Raw genomic sequence first — 19,947 nt, forward strand, 5'->3', positions numbered from 1 at the left:
TGCCTTCTGTGACAAGCCAGTTCCACATCCACACCAACAACTTTCCCTGGATCCCATGCCTCCTGACTTTCTGAATGTGCATATCATGGGGAACCTTATCAAATGCCTTACTAAAATTCATGTACACAACTTCCACCTCTCTACATCAATCAATTAGTTTTGTCATTACCTTGAAAAATTCAATAAGGCTTATGAGGCACAAACTGTCCCCTGCAGAACCATGCAGAGTATTTCTAATCAGATTATGCTTCTCCAAATGTTCTTAAAACCTGGCTTTAAAACTCCCCCCCCCCCCCCCCCTGTAGTTGTCCACCACTGATGTAAGACTCACTGGTCTATAACTTCCAGGATTATCCTTTACCTTTCTTGGATAAAGGAATAACATTTGCCACCCTCCAATCTTCTGTTACTATTCTGTGGTCAGTGATGGTGCAAAGATAATTGGCAAAGGTGCATTAATCTCTTCCCTCACTTACTGTAGTAACCTGGGGTATATCTAGTCCAGCCCTGGGGGATTTGTCTATCACAATTTGTTACAAAAGTTCCAGCATTTCCCCTTTCTTAACAACAGCATGTTCTATCATATTAACCTGTACTATGCTGTCTTCACATTCATCAAGGTTCCTCTCACTGGTAAATACTGAAGTATTTATTAAGCACCTCCCTTATTTCCTCCGATCCAGGCATGTTTCCTCTTTTATCCCTGATTGGTCCTACCCTCATTCTTGTCATCCTCCTGTCATTCGTGCATGTGTAGAATGCCTTGTGGTTTTCCCTAATCCTACTCGCCAAGGCCTTCTCAAATCTCCTTCTCTAAGGCCCTCCTTAAGCTCTTCTTTGGGTGTCTTATTACTCTCAGCAGCCCTGTTTGATCCTTGTTTCCTTAACCTTGTGTATCTTTTCTTCCTCTTGACCAGATGTTCCACTTCTCGTTAACCATGGTCCCAACCATGGTATGTTGTAAAATGATTATTCACTTTATTTAAAGTCAATCGGTTGACTTATTTCGCAGCCTATCCATTTATTTTTCTCTTCTGCTCAATACACACAAATCACCAATGTTATTTTCTGTGCTCAAGTCACAGTGTAAGTTATGAATGTTACCAATCTTTGTTTGTAACGCCGTCTTTTTTTGCTTGCCTTCTGCTTCTCTCTGCTGTAATCACTACATTTTAGCTCCTGATACCCTGCTCCCATCCACAGTGTCCTGGCCTACAATCCATCTCCTCCCATCCACCAGGTTTGGTCTATTAAAATCCCCCTTTCCAGTTCAGTCTCTTGGTTTCCATTAGCCTTCCACTCTCCCAAAACCATTTCCATTTTGCTACAGACCAAATTTCCACGAGCCTGACCTCGTGAAAATATGGTGGCTTTCTTGGAACTGAATTTGATGTGATGGGCCATCAATCAAAATAGTTGTGTGCATCCTGGACCTTCCAGTCAGCCTTAATACTTGCACTAGGGTTACTTGCAGTGAAGTTTTCACCCATTTCTTGTTAACAAGATTAGCCACCAGGCCCCAAACAGTTCAATGCAGTACATGAAAACTATCATTTTAATCACTGCCTGTGGTTAATAAGAAACTGAAATAGAATCTGCTTGAATTACTCAGCACATCAAATAGGGTGGTAGAGTGGAGGATATTTATATGCCTCATTGTCTGAACTCATTACTGAGCCTATGCACGTAACTGATTCATACTCGTAAGGCTGAACTTCCTTTATGAAATCAGCAAGGGCTCATTTAGCAAAGCCTTGTGGAGTCAGAATATGATTTGCTGATGAACTGGTGAGACAACTGTACAGGGGAGATACAGCTAACACCCTCGGGGAAAATGGTAGAACCAAATACCTACACTCTGCCTTGCTGTGCATCAGTACAATACAATCATGAATAGTTTTAAGCAGTAACTGTTTTGAAGTGTTAAAATGTTTTCTTTAACACTAATATAATGAAATCATACATGTAAAGAACATTTCTGCAATTTTACTCCAAAAAAAATTTATTATTCCACGTTTAAGTCACATCAATTAAGGAGAGTGACAATATTAGATATAATACTTTTATAACAGAAGTTGTTAACTTGTTTGCTTTTACTGTTTGCAAGTTCTGTAAGTTCATAGTCAAAGATGTAGCCATTCCATTCCTGCCATTTTGTCATTCAAACTCTTCAATTTGCCATTTACGAAAATTAAAAGGAAGGTTCTGGAGTCAGTGAGGTTCAAGTTTAATTGTCTTTCAACCATACTTCAATACCCATGATTACAGCCAAACAAAACAGTGTTACTCCAGGGCCAAGGTGCAAAACACAGTACCAACAGTCATACACAGCATGAGGTATATCACATATAAGATGGCAGTAAAATGTAGTTACACAAAAAAAATAGTCCAAGTCCCTGAGTCCATTAAGTTAGACCATAAGATATAGGAGCAGAAGTAGGCCATTTGGCCCATCGAGTCAGCTCTGCCATTCAATCAAAGGCTGATCCAATTCTTCCAGTCATTCTCACTCCCCTGCCTCCCCCACCCCCCCCATACCCATTGATGCCCTGGCTAATCAAGAACCTATCTATCTCTGCCTTAAATGCACCCAATGACTTAACCTCCACAACCACTCTTGGCAACAAATTCCACAGATTTACCACCCCCTGACTAAAGTAATTTCTCCACACCTCTGTTCCAAATGGATGTCTTTCAATCCTGAAGTTGTGCCCTCTTGTCCTAGACTCCCCTACCATGGGAAATAACTTTGCCATATCTAATCTGTTCAGACCTTTTAACATACTGAATGTTTCTATGAGATTCCCCCCTCATTCTCCTGAACTCCAGGGAATACAGCCCAAGAGCTGCCAGATGTTCCTCATACAGTAATCCTTTCATTCCTGGAATCATTCTCATGAATCTTCTCCGAACTCTCTCTGATGTCAGTATATCCTTTCTAAAATAAGAAGCCCAAAACTGCACGCAATACTCCAAGTGTGGTCTGACGAGTGCCTTATAGAGCCTCAACATCACATCCCTGCTCTTATATTCTGTACCTCTAGAAATGAATGCCAACATTGCATTCGCCGCCTTCACCACCGACTCAACCTGGAAGTTGACCTTTAGGGTATCCTGCACAAGGACTCCCAAGTCCCTTTGCGTCTCTGCATTTTGAATTCTCTCCCCATCTAAGTAATAGTCTGCCCATTTATTTCTTCCACCAAAGTGCACAACCATACACTATCCAACATTGTATTTCATTTATCACTTTGCCCATTCCGCTAAACTATCTAAGTCTCTCTGCAGGCTGTCTGTTTCCTCAACACCACCCGCTCCTCCACCTATCTTTGTATCATTGGCAAATTGAGCCACAAATCCATTAATCTCATAGTCCAAATCATTGACGTACATCGTAAAAAGCAGCAGTCCCAACACTGACCCCTGTGGAACTCTACTGGTGAGGGTAGATATAAGACCAATGGAGTGTTGCAACAGGCTGCTGTTGTACACAATACAGCTGGTCTTTCACCTAGCAAAGGGTGGAGGGCAGCACCGACGCCAGCATGGACACTGTGCCACACTGTTTCTGGCAACAACTCTCCTGGGTAGCTGCAAACAGTCAACGCCAAGGCTTGAGGCCTAGTCTTTCACCTAACAAACACCGGAGGGCAGTGAAGGGTCTAGGGCGAGTGGTCATTATTGGGAGATTGGGGCTGAGAGTCAGAAGAGGTGCTATAGATAAGTGCAGGGAGAATTGCTTGAGCATCAGAACTGCAAAAATTGAATGACAATTGGATAAATGGACGGAGGAATGTTGGGTCTGGGGCTTTTTATTAAGGGCTTCAGCACTGGGAGGATCAGAGGATCCACAGTAGTTCTCAAGGATCAGAAGGTCAGAGCCAAAGCCTTGAGAGGTCAGGTCAATATCAAGTGCTGGGTCAGTTGGATTCCAAAGGAATAAAGTACTTTCCTCATAATCCAGAATTGTAATGTGAGGGCCTGGTTATGCTGGGAGTGACCAACAGTGGCTACTCCTGGGACACTTGATTTGAGTTCTCTCACAATGCTCCAAAAGGAACATTGCACAGGGGATGATATCTTGCCTGAATCAGCAATAAAATGAGAGTCACACCAGTGCCGTGCGTTAGGAAATGCACAGTCGAATGTTCAGCTCACCACCAGCCTGGGAAAGGCATGAGTTTTAATTACATAATAATGCAAGGAAAACAATGTTTTGTGATTGAGTTTTAGGTAAAGACCTGTACACAGTATGTTAAATATCTTCCATCTGAGCACAATTTCTGTTGGTTGAATTTATCTCAAGTCCTGTATTACTTGGCCGCTAGGCTAGGGGTCACTGTTGTCCATCGTTTCTCCAACATAGCACAATGGCTTTAGCTTCGTAGAAGACAAGTTAAATAAACTTGATTTTTGTGGATGGCCTAGGCTAAACCACCTTCTGTTATGCCAGCCTATCCTCGGGTAGTAATGTGCATGCTGCATTATCCTAACACCACAACCTCCTATTGATGCTGGCTTCCTCCTCCTCAGAAAACTATAGCCTTGTGTTTGATAGTGTGGAAGATAGTTATAGGCTAGGACCTTGAAGATGGCAATAAAAGTAGATAACATGATAAACAAAGCATACAAAGTACTGCCTTTCATTAGCAGGGACGTTGAATAAAGTAGAGAAGTTATTACCTCAAATTTTAGAAGCCTTGGTCAGACCTCAGCTGATGTACTAGAGCCAACTCTGGCACCAAGGTTTAGGAAGGATGAAATAGTATGGAGAGGCTGAAGAGGAGATGTTACCTGGGGTGGGGTGGTTCATTTATGAATAGACACTGCAGAAGCTAGGTCTGTTCTCCCTGGAGTGTCACACACAAAATGCTGGAGGAACTCAGCATTTTGTGTGTGCTGCTGGGATTTCCAGCATCTGCAGATTTTCTCCTGTTTGCTCCCTGGAGTATACGAGGTTAAGAGGTTATGTTTGAGATATGTAAAATAATGAGTGGTATGGGTAGGGTAAGCTCAGAAAACGTCTCCCGTATCAGATGGAAATAAAACTAGAAGACACAAGTTTAAAGTAGTGATGAAGTCATACAAAGGTAAGTACCTTGAATACACTGCTTGAGAGAATGGCTGACAGCATTTACAAAGTGTCGAAATGAACACTCAAATGGCTCAGCCATAGAGGATAATGGATCAAATGCTGGTCGGTAAGAGCTGACCTCAACACTCCTCAGTATTCAGAGATCTTGGAAAGACTTCCCTGCCACTAAATAGTGCTTAGCTCTCCCAATGCCAGCACTTATTGTTTGGCACTTTGCTATGGATCTGTAATAAGATGAGGCAAAAAGCTTCCTTATGGCCTTCATTACATGTTCCTCTAATTACAAATCTGAAGTTAGCATAACAGGACATGCCAGCCTTTGAAAGAAAGAAACTGGATACATTACATTTAACATAGTTAGATGTAAAATAATAGAACTCCAGTACACATTTCTACAGGCGTTACTCCCCATTTTATGACTGTCTGTGTCAAATAACTGCTGTCACCGACAATTAAATAAAATAACTGGGCCCAGAACACGCGCACTCTTACTACTCCATCACTGCCATAGAGCATATAGGAGGGAGACTGAAAATGTGGCTGAGTGGTATCATAACAACAACCATTGTCAGCAAGACCAAGGAGCTGATTATTGACTATGGGAGAAGGAAGGCCGGGGTCCATGAGTCAGACAACAGGAATTCTGCAGATGCTGGAAATTCAAGTAACACACATCAAAGTTGCTGGTGAACGCAGCAGGCCAGGCAGCATCTCTAGGAAGAGGTACAGTCGACGTTTCAGGCCGAGACCCTTCGTCAGAACGGTCTCGGCCTGAAACGTCGACTGTACCTCTTCCTAGAGATGCTGCCTGGCCTGCTGCGTTCACCAGCAACTTTGATGTGTGGTCCATGAGTCAGTCCTTGTTGCTTCATCCTTAGGATAAGAGGTGGAGAGTATCAGCCACTTTGAATTCTTCATTGTTATTATTTCAGAGGACCTGTCCTGGACCCAGCACGTAAGTGCAATTTCAAAGAAAACACGACATTGCTTCTACTTCCTTAGACATTTAGGAAGATTCGGCATGACATCGAAAACTTTGACAAACTTCTGTAGAGGTGTGGTGGAGAGTATATTGACTGGTTGCATTATAGCCAGGTGTGGAAACACCAATACCTTTGAACAGAAAATCTGACAATAAGAAGTGGATACGGCCCAGTCCATAATGGGTTAATGCCCTCCCCTCCATTGAACATATCTACATGAAATATTGTGGTAGGAAATCCAACATCAGGGACTCTCACCACCCAGGTCATGCTCTCTTCTTGGCTGCTACCATCAGGAAGAAGGTACAGGAGCCTCAGGACTCACACCGCCAGATTCAGGAACAATTCTTTCACCTCAACCATCAGGCTCTTGAACTAAAGGAGATAACTTCACTCAACTTGTCCCATCGTTGAAGTGTTCCCACAATGTATGGAGTCACTTTCAAGGACTCTCCATCTCATGTTCTTGAAAATTATTGCTTATTTGTTTATTGTTGTTATTTCTTTCCTTTTGTATTTGCACTGTTTGTTATCTGTTGCGCACTGGTTGAATGCCCAAGCTGGTGCAGTCTTTCATCGATTCTATTATGGATTTATTGAATACGCCCATAAGAAAATGAATCTTGGGGTGGAATATGGTGACATATATTTGATAATAAATTTACTTTACTGGAACTATGAACTGTTCCCTCTTAAGCTGCGCAGCTGCAAAGTAACTGAAATGCACATAGCCTTTGTTGCGGCATAGCTGGAATTTTCTTTTGTATAGTATTAATGTTGTTTTGAAATTATGCTAGTATAATTTTGAAATCAATGTTAATATAATTGTGAAGTACCCTGTAATTAATTGTGTGTTAATGAATAGAATCCATAAAATTTCTAAATAATAAATGTACCACACCTTCTACTTTGAAATATTTTATTGTGTTCAACATATTTACATTGTCAGTGTTTCAAGTTACAACACTGTTACAAATTGTAACAATAAACACAAATTGCAAGTCAGTAGCTTTTTTTTGAAATATGCATACTTTGAATATTTGGAATGAAAATTGAAAATCACATACTTTTGATTTTATTTATGGTCAGTATCTTGATATGTAAAAATATTGCCATTTTCTTTGGGAGGTGGGTTTGGATGCAAAGATGGTAATTCAGAATCTATGAGTTGCAAAAGCCATTCTACCTTAAATTTTCTACAAGCTTTGTTTTTCAAAGCATTTAACTCTTCAGCTTTTCTTTTTGACATCCTTAGGATACTAGAAATAACAGTAATTATTATTTTTGAGAATCCTAAAAATAATTATTACTTGAAACATTTAAGGTAAGTCAAAAAAATAAAATAACCACAGTTATTTATGGAAACACAGTTTTACCTTGTTCCAACAATTTTAAAATTAAAATATTATTTGATAATGATTTTTCTAAAAGATTACTTAGCAAAAACGTCAGAATATAGAATATTTCACATCGAACAAACACAAACCACATCTCACAAGTAAATGATGTCAGGTAATCAATACAACTTGACAGGCACAATGGCAAAAATAAAATGTTTTGACTAGATGGCATTGGCGTTTAGTGGGCCAGTAGTTTATTAGCAATGAGCTATCGACTTCCGTTCTGTGTTTACAATTTGTAACATTACTGTTTTCAGGCCACGTAAAAATTCTCTGCTCAGACCAATGGTTGGTCTGTGCAGCTGTAAAATAAATTAGAGGGAATGTTGGACTTTTTATTTACTTGTGTGTTCACACTGTTCTGAAGTCTGAACAGAAAACTGTTATTTTTATACAGAATTTTTATACAGAATTTATACAGAAATAAGTGTTATTTTTATACAGACTTATCAGTTATGAATATTAATCACTGTAAGTTGTATATGTTTTAGTTCCTTACTTGCAAGACCAATCATCATTCACAATAGAAGTGTTAAAGTTAATCAAAACTTCAAGCGAACAGCTGATTTTTTTAAAGTTAGTAAAGACATTAGAACCTTAGTTGTTGAGTATGTTTCACATCCCCCTGTTACTCTGATCTCACCTCTCTCAGGCACTCCCATTATGTAAAGGGACACTGTTTTAGGAAGACCTTTCTGGAACAATCTCTTTGCCGAGGCCTCACTCGTTTGGCTTGAGTACACACTGCCACAGTCGCTCTTGTCTGTAGTAAGAAGAGGTGTCTCCGGTGGTCTCACTTCAAAAGTCTCATTTGACTACAATTGCCCCAGGTTATCGTTGCCTTACTGCAACTTGCACATGTATAAAAGTTCTAATCCCCAGACTCCAACCTCTGGTTTGGATCCATCTTTAATTTCATTATCTTAGTTGCTGCTGGCTCCAAGCACTCTGATCTTTGCCATGACTCTTTATTTATACTGGTCAATATGTTCTTCCTTTTAGGATGCCATGCCATTTCTAATCATGTCTTTTTCTCTCGATGTACAGACTGAACTGTAAAACTGTATAATGCAAAATGTATTTGGCTAATGTCATGATTCCTTCAGGGCACATTATGTGAACACAGAGATTCGAAGACCATTTTGAAAAAGTGTTCTGATCCCCGTGATTGAAATGCAAGTTACTTCTTAAAGTGATTAAGTTATTGAAGTGAAACGCAGTCATTTGCAATTTTTTGAAGATGATTGACAAAGACATTTATATTGTTATCATTACGACATTTATTCAGATAAATTTCCCTGTATACTTCCAGTGGTTCTGTAGTGACAAAGGTGACATTACTTTTGAAAATATACTTTTTATGATAACAACAGTGCAAAGTAATACCCCTTAGTAAATTATCATTGCTTTTGATTTACAGAGACAGAACATGTAAAGTTTTATCCCTATTATATTATGTCCTCCCCCCCCCCAAAAAAAAATTAAAACTTTTCTGCAGAAATAAGTATGGGGAGAAACTACTTATCTTAGAATAATATTTGCACATCTTTAGCCCAGAGATTAGTTTTCTCCCAATTACTGATGCTTTCAATGGGTGCTTTAAGTTTGCTTTAACACCAAATTGTGAGTCACCAATGATATCACAAAATTAGGATAACCTTATTCGAGTGGGTTTATTCCCATCTACCAGTGTCAGCACTTAGCTCATTCACAATGGCAGCTAATTGCAAAGAGGGAAGCTGATGTCTCACTCACAGGGTGGCTGTTGAGAGATGAGTCAGCACTATGAACATGCACCCTCATGATGGTGAGTCAGCACTCTAAATGTGCACCCTCATGCAGGCTACCTTGGAAATGAGAGTAAATAGTGAGGGAAGCTAGAAATGTTGAGATGATGAACAAAACTGAAGGGAGGTAGTAAGGGTTAAATGGCAATAAGGTCTAATGTGGGAACCATTTTATGGGACATTGTGATCAGGTCACTGCAACAGATATTATTATGGTCACTAGAACAGAGGCACGTTGATCCAGTAACTTTTATCAGTCATGTCTGAATTAAGAACTTCCCCTAGATATGGACATAAATAATTAAAAACATGCATTGAATTGACTTTATTTCTTACATCCTTCACATACATGAGTAAAAATCTTTATGTTACGCCTCCATCTAAATGTGCAATGTGTAATCATAGTAATTTATATTAATTTATAATAAATAGAACAGTCAATGTAATATAGAGTACACTCGAATCAGCGTGAGTTCATCAGTCTGGCCTGGTGGAAGAAGCTGTCCCGGAGCCTGTTGGCCCTGGCCTTTATGCTGTGGTACCGTTTCCTGGATGGTAGCAGTTGGAATAGATTGTGGTTGGGGCGACTCGGGTCCCCAATGATCATACGGGCCCTTTTTACACACCTGTCCTTGTAAATGTCCTGAATCATGGGAAGTTCACATCTACAGATGCACTGGGCTATCTGCACCACTCTCTGCAGAGTCCTGTGATTAAGGGAGGTACAGTTCCTCTACCAGGCAGTGATGCAGCCAGTCAGGATGCTCTCAATTGTGCCCCTGTAGAAAATTCTTAGGATTTGGGGGCCGATACCAAACTTCCTCAACCGTCTGAGGTGAAAGAGGCGCTGTTGTGCCTTTTTCACCACACAGCTGGTGTGTACAGACCACTTGAGGTCCTTGGTGATGTGGATGCTGAGGAACTTGAAGTGTTTACCCTCTCAACCTCAGATCTATTGATGTCAATAGGGGTTAACCCATCTCCATTCCTCCTGTAGTCCACAACCAGCTCCTTGGTTTTTGCGACATTGAGGGAGAGGTTGTTTTCTTGACACCACTGTGTCAGAGGGATGACTTCTTTCTGTAGGCCACCTCATTATTGTTTGAGATAGGGCCAGTCAATGTAGTGTCGTCAGCAAATTTAATTAGATTGGAGCTGTGGGTGGCGATACAGTCATGGGTATACAGGGAGTAAAGGAGGGGACTCAGTACGCAGCCCTGAGGGGCTCCTGTATTGAGAGTCAGAGGGTTGGAGGTAAGGGAGTCCACTCTTATAACCTGCTGGCGATCTGACAGGAAGTCCAGTATCCAGCTGCACAAGGTAGGGTCAAGGCTCTGAGCTTCTTGTCAAGCCTGGATGGAACTATGGTGTTGAATGCTGAACTGTAGTCCAAGAACAGCATTCTCACATAAGCGTCCTTCTTCTCCAGATGTGTAAGGACGGTAAATTGTGAGTCACCAATGATATCACAAAATTAGGATAACCTTGCTCGAGTGGGATTATTCCCATCTACCAGTGTCAGAACTTGGCTCATTCACAATGGCAGCTAATTGCAAAGAGGGAAGCTGATGTCTCACTCACAGGCTGGCTGTTGAGAGATGAGTCAGCACTATGAACGTGCACTCTCATGATGGTGAGTCAGCACTGTGAACGTGCACCCTAAGCAGGCTGCTATGGAAATGAGAGAAATAGAGAGGGAAGCTGGAAATGTTGAGATGATGAACAAAACTGGAGGGGGGATATTAAGGGTTAAATGGCAATAAGGTCTAATGTGGGGGGCATTGTGACAGAAATTATTATGGTCACTGAAACAGAGGCACGTTGATCCAGTAACTTTTATCAGCGCTGCCTGAATTAAGAACTTTCCCTAGATATGGACATAAACAATTAAAAACGTGCACATTTTCAGTGTGCAATTCATACATAAAATACAACTTATTTTTCAAGCAACACACATCAAGGTTGCTGGTGAACACAGCAGGCCAGGCAGCATCTGGAAGAAGAGGTGCAGTCGACGTTTCAGGCCGAGACCCTTCATCAGGACTAACTGAAGGAAGAGTGAGGAAGGGATTTGAAAGTTGGAGGGGGAGGGGGAGATCCAAAATGATAGGAGAAGACAGGAGGGGGAGGGATAGAGCCAAGAGCTGGACAGGTGATTGGCAAAAGGGGATACGAGAGGATCATGGGACAGGAGGTCTGGGAAGAAAGACAAAGGGGGGGGGACCCAGAGGATGGGCAAGAGGTATATTCAGAGGGACAGAGGGAGAAAAAGGAGAGTGAGAGAAAGAATGTGTGCATAAAAATAAGTAACAGATGGGGTACGAGGGGGAGGTGGGGCCTTAGCGGAAGTTAGAGAAGTCGATGTTCATGCCATCAGGTTGGAGGCTACCCAGTCGGAATATAAGGTGTTGTTATTTTTCAATCCAGTTTCATTTATTTCTCAATGACTGAATAATACTACGTAAGTTTATAGGGATGTTTCTTAAATATTTTCACAAGTATTTGATGAAACAATTTTCTCAACTTAGTTTCATGAAAGCTGTAAACTTCAATTTCTCTCCCCACCTTTCATAACACCAGGGAAATTGGCAGGTGATGTGGCGGGTGGTTCAAATAAATGTTCAGGAGGTGCAATAATTTTAAAGATTGCTAGACTTCAGAGTGATTAGAGGAGTTCTGAGGTAAAACAGGGTTTGGTTTGCTGGGTGAATCTGAGGTTTGACAGATATGGTCTATAGAATCTATTGATACGATCTCTGGGTACATGCCCTTATTGTTTTGGATTGGAACTTGACACTGGAAAGCAAATACAATCATTCGCTTTGGAAGTACGGGTTGAAACTCTTTGGTCTGGTATTCTGTTACCTGGCAGCTCCAGTGTTCTGAATTTTGCACCATTATTTTGCAGACTGGCCACCAATTTAGCAAACTTAATAGTCTTTATTGTGTATATCTAGTATAATCTCATGTAATGGCAGTCTGGTAATGAAAATTTGCCCTTATGGAATTCAGAAATCACTATCTAAACATTAGGGATATGGAATACATATTTGCATTTTCAGAATTTATATGAAAATAAATAGAAAAATAAAAACAGAACATGTACAGAGAACTGAACTAATTTACCAAGGACAACAATCACAGGTGCCAATTATGAGATTTGCTTTGGAAACTGACAAGGGTGTCCTTGAAGCAATTTTGGTGATTTGGCACCCCAGGTCGTAAGAGTGCCGGACGAGAGGGTTTCAGACTCTAGATTGGTTTCTGAAATTGTAAATTTTGTACAGATGTGAGACAACTGAAATCAGGTGGCACAGAATAGCCTGACTTAACTTCCAATGCAGAATATTTTTGAACCAAAACATTCTACACTCACTTCCCCTGCACTCTTTCCAGACTAGTGTACCATCCATATTTTTTGATCTCCTGGGTTCCCTGACCATTTTACCAATAAATGAAATTGGATGAAAGTATTACAATATTATTTATAAGTTTTAGATGAACTTGTACAATCAAAATTGCAAATCCATCACTCAAATATATTCACCTTCTCATTTTCTATTTAACATTTAAGTTTTTTTTTGCAGTTCATCAAAGCTGTGAGTTCAGGCTGGACTGTATTGCGCTTCACAGTGGGCTCCTTCCTCTTTATGGGATTATTTATGTTTGCCCAGGTAACTTGGGCTGTGGTATGCTTGGATTGGAAATGCAGCAGACCCTCCTAAAGAACTACTCTTTATTGTCAAAAAAGAAGCGGTAATATTGACAGAGAAACTGACTCCTTCTTCACCATGCTTAGTAGACAGACTTTGAAACCTTGCCACAGCTTTTTCCTGGAAGATTTGTTTACATGAAAGAGGAATAAGTAGGTCAGGAACTTCTCCAGCCCACAGAGAAAGATTGTTCTTCTTCTGACTCTCCATCGTGAACTAACAGGGGCACACCAATAGTGTTTAGGCGTAGCTGGGATTCATACTGTTGAGACTGGAATGATTTGGCATTTATTTGTTTGCCTGATACCCATAAGGGTTAAAATTAGGCCTAGAGTCTTTCTGTTTAAAAGTATCAGTTATGCAGTTGCTCCTAAATACATTTTTTCACTACACAGCAGTACCTTGGAAGTTTTAATCCAAAGAAAGATTATTTATCTACACAGCTTTCAAATTAAGAAATTTATTAACTCCAGAACAATCTATTTAAATTATTATTGCTAACTATTCTAAAGTAGCATGTATAAAACCACAAAGGATTGCTTATGACTGTCTTCATTTCTGGAGTTCGGTAGAACAACCAGTGTTAAACTCACAGCCTATTTCAAGACAGTTACACGTTTTCATGTCCTTTCATAGATTCTGGTAGTTAAGGCAAAATTAGCATTGCTGCCAAATTCTATATATATGGTGGTTAAATATGAAAACTAACTTCAAATATTTCCATTTCAGTTATTATAAAAAGAATATAGAGAACATTTGCATTTTCATTAAGAAAAAGGTTCTTCATATAGATACTAATTGCAAGATCAAAACTCCAATGGCTTTCATTTATCCGACACCTCCCCCCCCCCAACTCCAAACGAAAGGTCAATTAAATCTGCGTCCTACCAAAAGATGGAAGTGTGAACCAAGTCTATAGACTTGTCAGGCTACTGTTGAAAGCACCAAATGGATCTGTTTTGTGGCATTCACCTCCAGATGATGCATAATGACAGCCTTGCTGAGCCGTCAGCTTCTGGTGGAATTGCCTTACGATTTTTGGCTTGTAGAGGACTTTTGGATCTATTTTTTCAATCACTTCTTTCCCCATTCAGCATTAAGTAAATGCCGGCCCACTGGTGCAGTGGCATCTGCACCGGTCTTCGAGGTGGTGGTCTCGGGTTCAAATCTGGCCAGCTGCTTGCATGCTGGGTTGAGCATTGAGCTGGCAACTCGACCTCATAAAAAACAGATAAAAGTGCGAAAGAAGTGGCGGGGTTTCTGCCCAGTGCGCTACAAGGTGCAGAAAGGAACAGCAACAATTAAATAAATGAGAGTTGGGGGTGATCATTGAACCTCCTGTAAAGTTAACTGAATTTTAATTTGTGAGCTCGTAGAAATATTTGGTGTACCCATTCAAGGTGTTATTTAATCTGCGGCACGAGTTACTTTTAGTATTGCTTGCATTTCATTTTATGATTAACTGGATAGAAAAAGAAAAACGTTTTTTTAATAACTGCATCCACAACTGCTCGAATTATTTGAGTGTCATCTTAAGGAAAGTGTCCTGAACAGCAATACCTTCTTTATCCTGTATTTTCAGTAGCACGTTGTTACTATGCGTTACATTGCTTCAATAACACCGTTTTTATATTTTAAGTGGTAATTTAACAAGAATATAGATTTAGATAAACAGTTGTGATAAATTTATGGGAAACTTAAATGCCTGTATTGGGTTTAATTGTGTTACAGATTGAATATAAAATCTTCTCCTTGAGTTTTAAATGCTTTTGCATGTTTACTGCTCATTTTGTCAGCATTTGCTTCAGGAATTTTCAATAACAAACTGCAGTAAAAAATGCTGCAGGCATCATCTTACCTCTTAATTCTGCGGCCACTGTAGTTCTCATGTAGCTTAGGAGAAATCATTGGCTTTCTGCTATGCTTAACACTCACCTGCCCCTCATGTCACAGTTGTTAATCAGGAGCTCAGCAGATCAGAAAGTGGATTACAACTGTGCTGTAGCACTAAGGTCAAACTCGAGTGGCATCAGTGGTTAAAATACTTCACTACCTAATAACCATGACCTTCTAGGCTAATGTACTTACTAAGCTTGTCAGCTGTCTCGCGTGGCATCATGTTTATAATTCCGCATAGAAAAATACTTTTGAGTGGGCAAAATTCAGCTGTTGCATTTGTAAGAAGAGTTACATTATAATTGCTTCTTTCAATAAATTAACAATAAGATGTCTTCATTTGTTAATTAAGGTATAATATATTTTGGGAAGGAATCATATACATTTAAACCTTGAGATCTGTTTTATCTTTTACTACCTACATTATAACCTGGAGAAACCTTGTAGGGGAACAAGGGCTTGAAAATCAAGGTCCTCATATTCCTCTCACATCCTACTACTTTTTGTTTATGTCATGGCTGACAAGAGCACATCCAACAGGAAAGTAATGCAGTTACAATTATCCAAATGAAAACCAAAGATAATATTAGAGACATAAGCAAAGGATTGGTTGCAGCTTCACTTTTTGACCAGAGCTGTCACGGAGAGAAGTGTGGGCTAGAAAAGGCTCAGAAAGGTGATAATCATATTTTGTTTTAGATTTTCTATGTACCAGAGGGAGGTTCTGCTCTGTGCCTCCTTTTCACTAAGCGGCATCCTTGGCTGGGCTTTTTGCCTCCAGCACCCACTGATGGGTCAGTTGAGTAAACTAGGTTTGGTCAATTTATTAAGAGTGTACATAGTAAGGAGACTGAGCTTTTAAGATTGCTGGGGCTAGTGCATCTCCAAGTTCCCTGGGACTCACGTTTACACTTTCCACTCAACCCACGCCCACATTCTTCCCTTCACCGATCTTGTTAAAAGCTAGGCACACGTGTCCTTTTGAGTAGGAGATCCATAAAGCAAGGTGTTTTCATGTACCAAGCAGAGCCTACTTTGTACTGTTAGCTTGTGTTGTGTTTGATTGTGCACTCAGCCTGGCTTTCTCTCATCCGCAGATTACTATCCCGCAAAGAAGAGATGCACACGTCGACTCTGTCACAGCAGAAGGAAGTAACATTCCAGGAGAGAAAATGGAGTGATTACAAAAGAACTGAACAGAATCAGATGATTCCTAAAGAAACTGTAGCGAAAGATTTCTTATTAAACTACAGATTAGTTTCAACTAGCACGTTGATACTCTCATCATTGGAAGCCATAATAAGTAGGATTTTCTTCAACTGGATTGCTTTTGTATGCTACAAAGTAAGGTTAAAATTCATTGTGTTTCTGGACAAGGTCAAATTCTGACTTCTTGTCAGTCTTTTTGGTAAAGAAATGATTTCCGTCTCTTCCACATCATAAAGACTTTGTGCACAAAATATATTTCACTAGTGATTTGTTCATTGCAAATGTCTGCAAGTAGTCTGGATTTTATTTGTTTATTATTTTAAAACTACCCTCTTTTGTAATACTCTGATTTAGTCTCTGCCTTTAATACTCTGATTTAGTCTCTGCCTTTACATAAAGAAAGCATGCTAAATCATACAAGAGTGGTACATTGAAAGGGTATGATGCTGAGACCATTGGTAATATGTCTTAGAGCATTAGCCAAAGAAGCATATTCTGCAGTACTATCACATTGACATGAAAACAAAACAAGCCCCACATAATCTTGAAGCCTGCTTGATTTTGCTGAACAAGGATACAGACCGTATACAAAGTTGAATAGATCAGAAATCCTGGAAGAATTTAGTAATAGAAGTTTCGTATTTCCTGAAGCATGTAAGCTAACTGCCAGGCCAACCCTTCCACCGCCTCTATCCTCCAGGGTTGGAGTCTAGCTCTTTTACAGAGACTTTTTTCAAGGCTTGCTATTAGTTCAATATTGCTACTTTTTCTGCCTCACTCTGATAAAATCACTACATCTGCAGAGAGGAGTGGGATATTTTTGAGAAAGTGTGAACATTCTAATATACTAAATGTCAATGAGACACATACAGAAATAGGAATCATCCATCTTTGCAGGGGCTTGGCCAACTTTTTATTCTAGAACTCCTATCACCTTGCTCAGCAGAATAGACCACGAACATTCTCATCTCCCACGTAAAGCAATGGCTAATTATATCTAAGATGACTAATTTGCGCAGAAAAATGTGGAGTTTCATGAGAGGAAACACCTTATTAGAAGTTATAAGTATCAAAACCACTTTAAAAATATAATGATGGAATTAAGCAGCACAGAAATAGGCCATTCAGTCCACTGATAGACAGTGATCATCAAAATTTCATTTTTACACTAATCCTACTTTTCTTCAGTCTCCCCCCCCCCGCCCCATGTTCCACCATTAATCAACATGGAGAGAACATACAAATTCCACGTATAGAAACAGAGCCCAGGATGGTGCATGTGAGCTTGATTTCAATGTTTAAGAGAAGTTTGGATAGGTACATGGATAGTAGAGGTGTGATGGCAATGGTCCCAGTGCAGGTCAATGGGACTAGGCAGCTTAAATGCTTCAGCATGGACTAGGTGAGCCAAAGAGCCTATTTCTCTGCTGTATAACTCTATGAACTTGGGTTGCTGGAGCTACAATGGAGCAGATCTACTATACTTTCTAATTCCAGATTAGTCTTACCCTGTGAACTTCTAAATCCACTTTTGTAAGAATCCAATTTGTTCTCAAGGTTGTGTAGCATGTACAGGTTTAGTTTACACATTTCCTGAGGGACATTCAACATAAAAAGTTTGTTCCAGATAACTGAAACCAAAATGGAAATGTAAAACACCTTAATTTCCCTTTCCATCTGGTTTGCAGCAATAATAGCAGCTAATCTTACCTAGAGAGTACCCTTGTTAACCATGATTTCACTTCCTCCTCTAAAATCTTCCAACCCTTGCATCCTGTAATGGAAAGATCTATGACCTGATACTTTAAACACCTCATTTTGCTTCTCATTTTGGACAATTAAAGCAGAATTAAGTCAATGCTTACCTGACTACAATGAAATGCAAAAGACCTGTTTTTTTCCCAATACCAATGTATTGGCAAAGGTACACATTTTTCTGCCATCCATCCAGACTCAAAATATCATTTCGATCAGTGAAGTTTAAGTTGTCACATTATGTTTCAATCCATGTTCAGTTATTAGATCATATACCAGAACAGAGTAAAAGCAACAAAATAATATGACAATAGTGTGAAATATTTTGATAGCTGATATCAGAAGATCTAAGAGACTCTATTCTTAATAAAGGGTTATCAGTACCACTGGGATTAGTGAGTAGGTTTCATAGGAAAAGCAGAATGATTTAACTATTATGAGCACTGCTTAGTGTAGAACGTGGTCCCAGAATCTGGAGAACGCTCTGGTTTGATTCATGATCTGTGCTGGTGGCACCTCAAAACTCAAGAGAACTCAAACCTTCCCTTTAATATGCACCCACTTCATGAAGACTCTTTAATACCTCATTGAAGTGACCATTTATTTCCCATTTATGAGCCTAAATGAGCATTATCAGGCTATTCAAGGATTTCTGTTGACAACTGAACCTATCCTTTCCCTCATCCAGTGTCTACTTATCTGAATTCCAACAGGTTTAAAAGATAGTTGGACAGATACAAGAGCAGGAAAGGTTTAGAAGGGTATGATCCAATTGCTAACAAATAGGACTAGTTTCGATGGGCATCTTGGTCAGCATCGACCATTTGAGCTGATGAGTCTGCTTCTGTGCTACGGTCTATGACTCGTCACTGGAATAAGAACCTTCAATTTTTTAAAAATTATTTCTACTTATGAGTAAGTAGTTCATCATTATTTTTGTTGAGGGGCTGATTATAGAGCTATTGTGATCTTGTGCTCAATATGTTTTGGCTCAATATATACCCACTGAACTGCTATGAGATTTAAAAAATTTGTATGTGTTATATTTCATTCCATTATTAAGACTAAAAAGAAGCCTTAATGTTTATATATAGACAGACTGACAGTGCGGGTATGTAGAAACATCAACGGCCTGTTGGTGGAGCTGAACAGCAATTAAACAGAAAATGCTGGACTCTGTAAATATTGAATAAATACATTGCAGCAATGATACAGGAGTCTGCAGCTATTGTTTTGACAACACGAAGGTATCTTCATCTTGTCACTCAGTGATCTGACATTGATAATCTGTGCATCACTTGTGGACTGATAGAGCTGATGGAAGAAAAACTCCAAGACGTTTTATGAGTTGTGTATGTAGTGCCACTTCTCCAAGTCTTTCACCAGTCTCCACAATGTTGTAGTGGGGAAGGGAGGACCATGTAATCCTTCGCTATCCAAAAATTTTTCCGTGGTAATGAGCTCTACAGTGGTCACTAGCCACTGACCCTGTGGACTGTGGAGATCTGTGCGATGATAAGATTAAAGATGAGCTTTATTTGTCACATGTACATCAAAACACACAATGAAATGTGCCATTTGTGTAACAAACCGTACAGTTCAGGGATGTGCTGGAGGCAGCCCACACGTGTTGCCATGCCTCCAGTGCCAATATAACATACCCACAGGAAAGGATAAAGGAAAATAGCTTTCATCACATCTAGTAGGAAGTGAAGAAAGAGACTACCATGGTCCCTGCTCAGTTTTCCAGTACATTGAGAAGCTGCTATCCAGTCCCCAGCCATGGCCCTTCCAGCTTCAACGGAGTGCATTTCAAACTCCGTATCTCAACATGGCTCACCCTGGCCTACTCCATCCCCACCTTCGCCAGCAGCCACTCCAGACAGAACCAAGGACTTTTCTTTGCTGCATAAATGCCTATAGAGGGCAGATATTCATGCCAGTTTTCTGGTACACCAGTACATTGGAGTTGTTTGTGTCAGGTTCTAGTCACCCAGGTACACGGCAAAGCTGCGCTGACAGTAATACATCTCTCTATATAAAATGCCACAATGATTCCTTTTAAACACTGATTGTAATGAGATGTCCATTTAGAACAGAGATGATAAG

The 19,947-nt window shown here is 40.0% G+C and overlaps 1 protein-coding gene across 3 annotated transcripts in view; it reads left to right on the top strand.

Moving 5' to 3' along the window:
• The window catches only part of LOC140202599 (cyclin-dependent kinase inhibitor 1-like), a 30,361-nt gene extending 11,313 nt beyond the window's left edge, over positions 1-19,048 (top strand). For 2 of the 3 annotated variants that reach the window (XM_072267641.1, XM_072267640.1), the window contains exon 3: positions 6,028-7,018. In XM_072267641.1, coding sequence (XP_072123742.1) covers positions 6,028-6,227 — 200 coding nt within the window. In that variant the 3' untranslated portion in view covers positions 6,228-7,018. Of the gene's footprint in view, positions 1-6,027; positions 7,019-15,971 lie in introns of those variants that run through there. The other variant, XM_072267642.1, reaches the window with a different exon arrangement.
• Positions 19,049-19,947: the final 899 nt, after the last annotated feature.

Source organism: Mobula birostris, chromosome 9 (assembly GCF_030028105.1).
Source record: "Mobula birostris isolate sMobBir1 chromosome 9, sMobBir1.hap1, whole genome shotgun sequence".
Taxonomy (NCBI): domain Eukaryota; kingdom Metazoa; phylum Chordata; class Chondrichthyes; order Myliobatiformes; family Myliobatidae; genus Mobula; species Mobula birostris.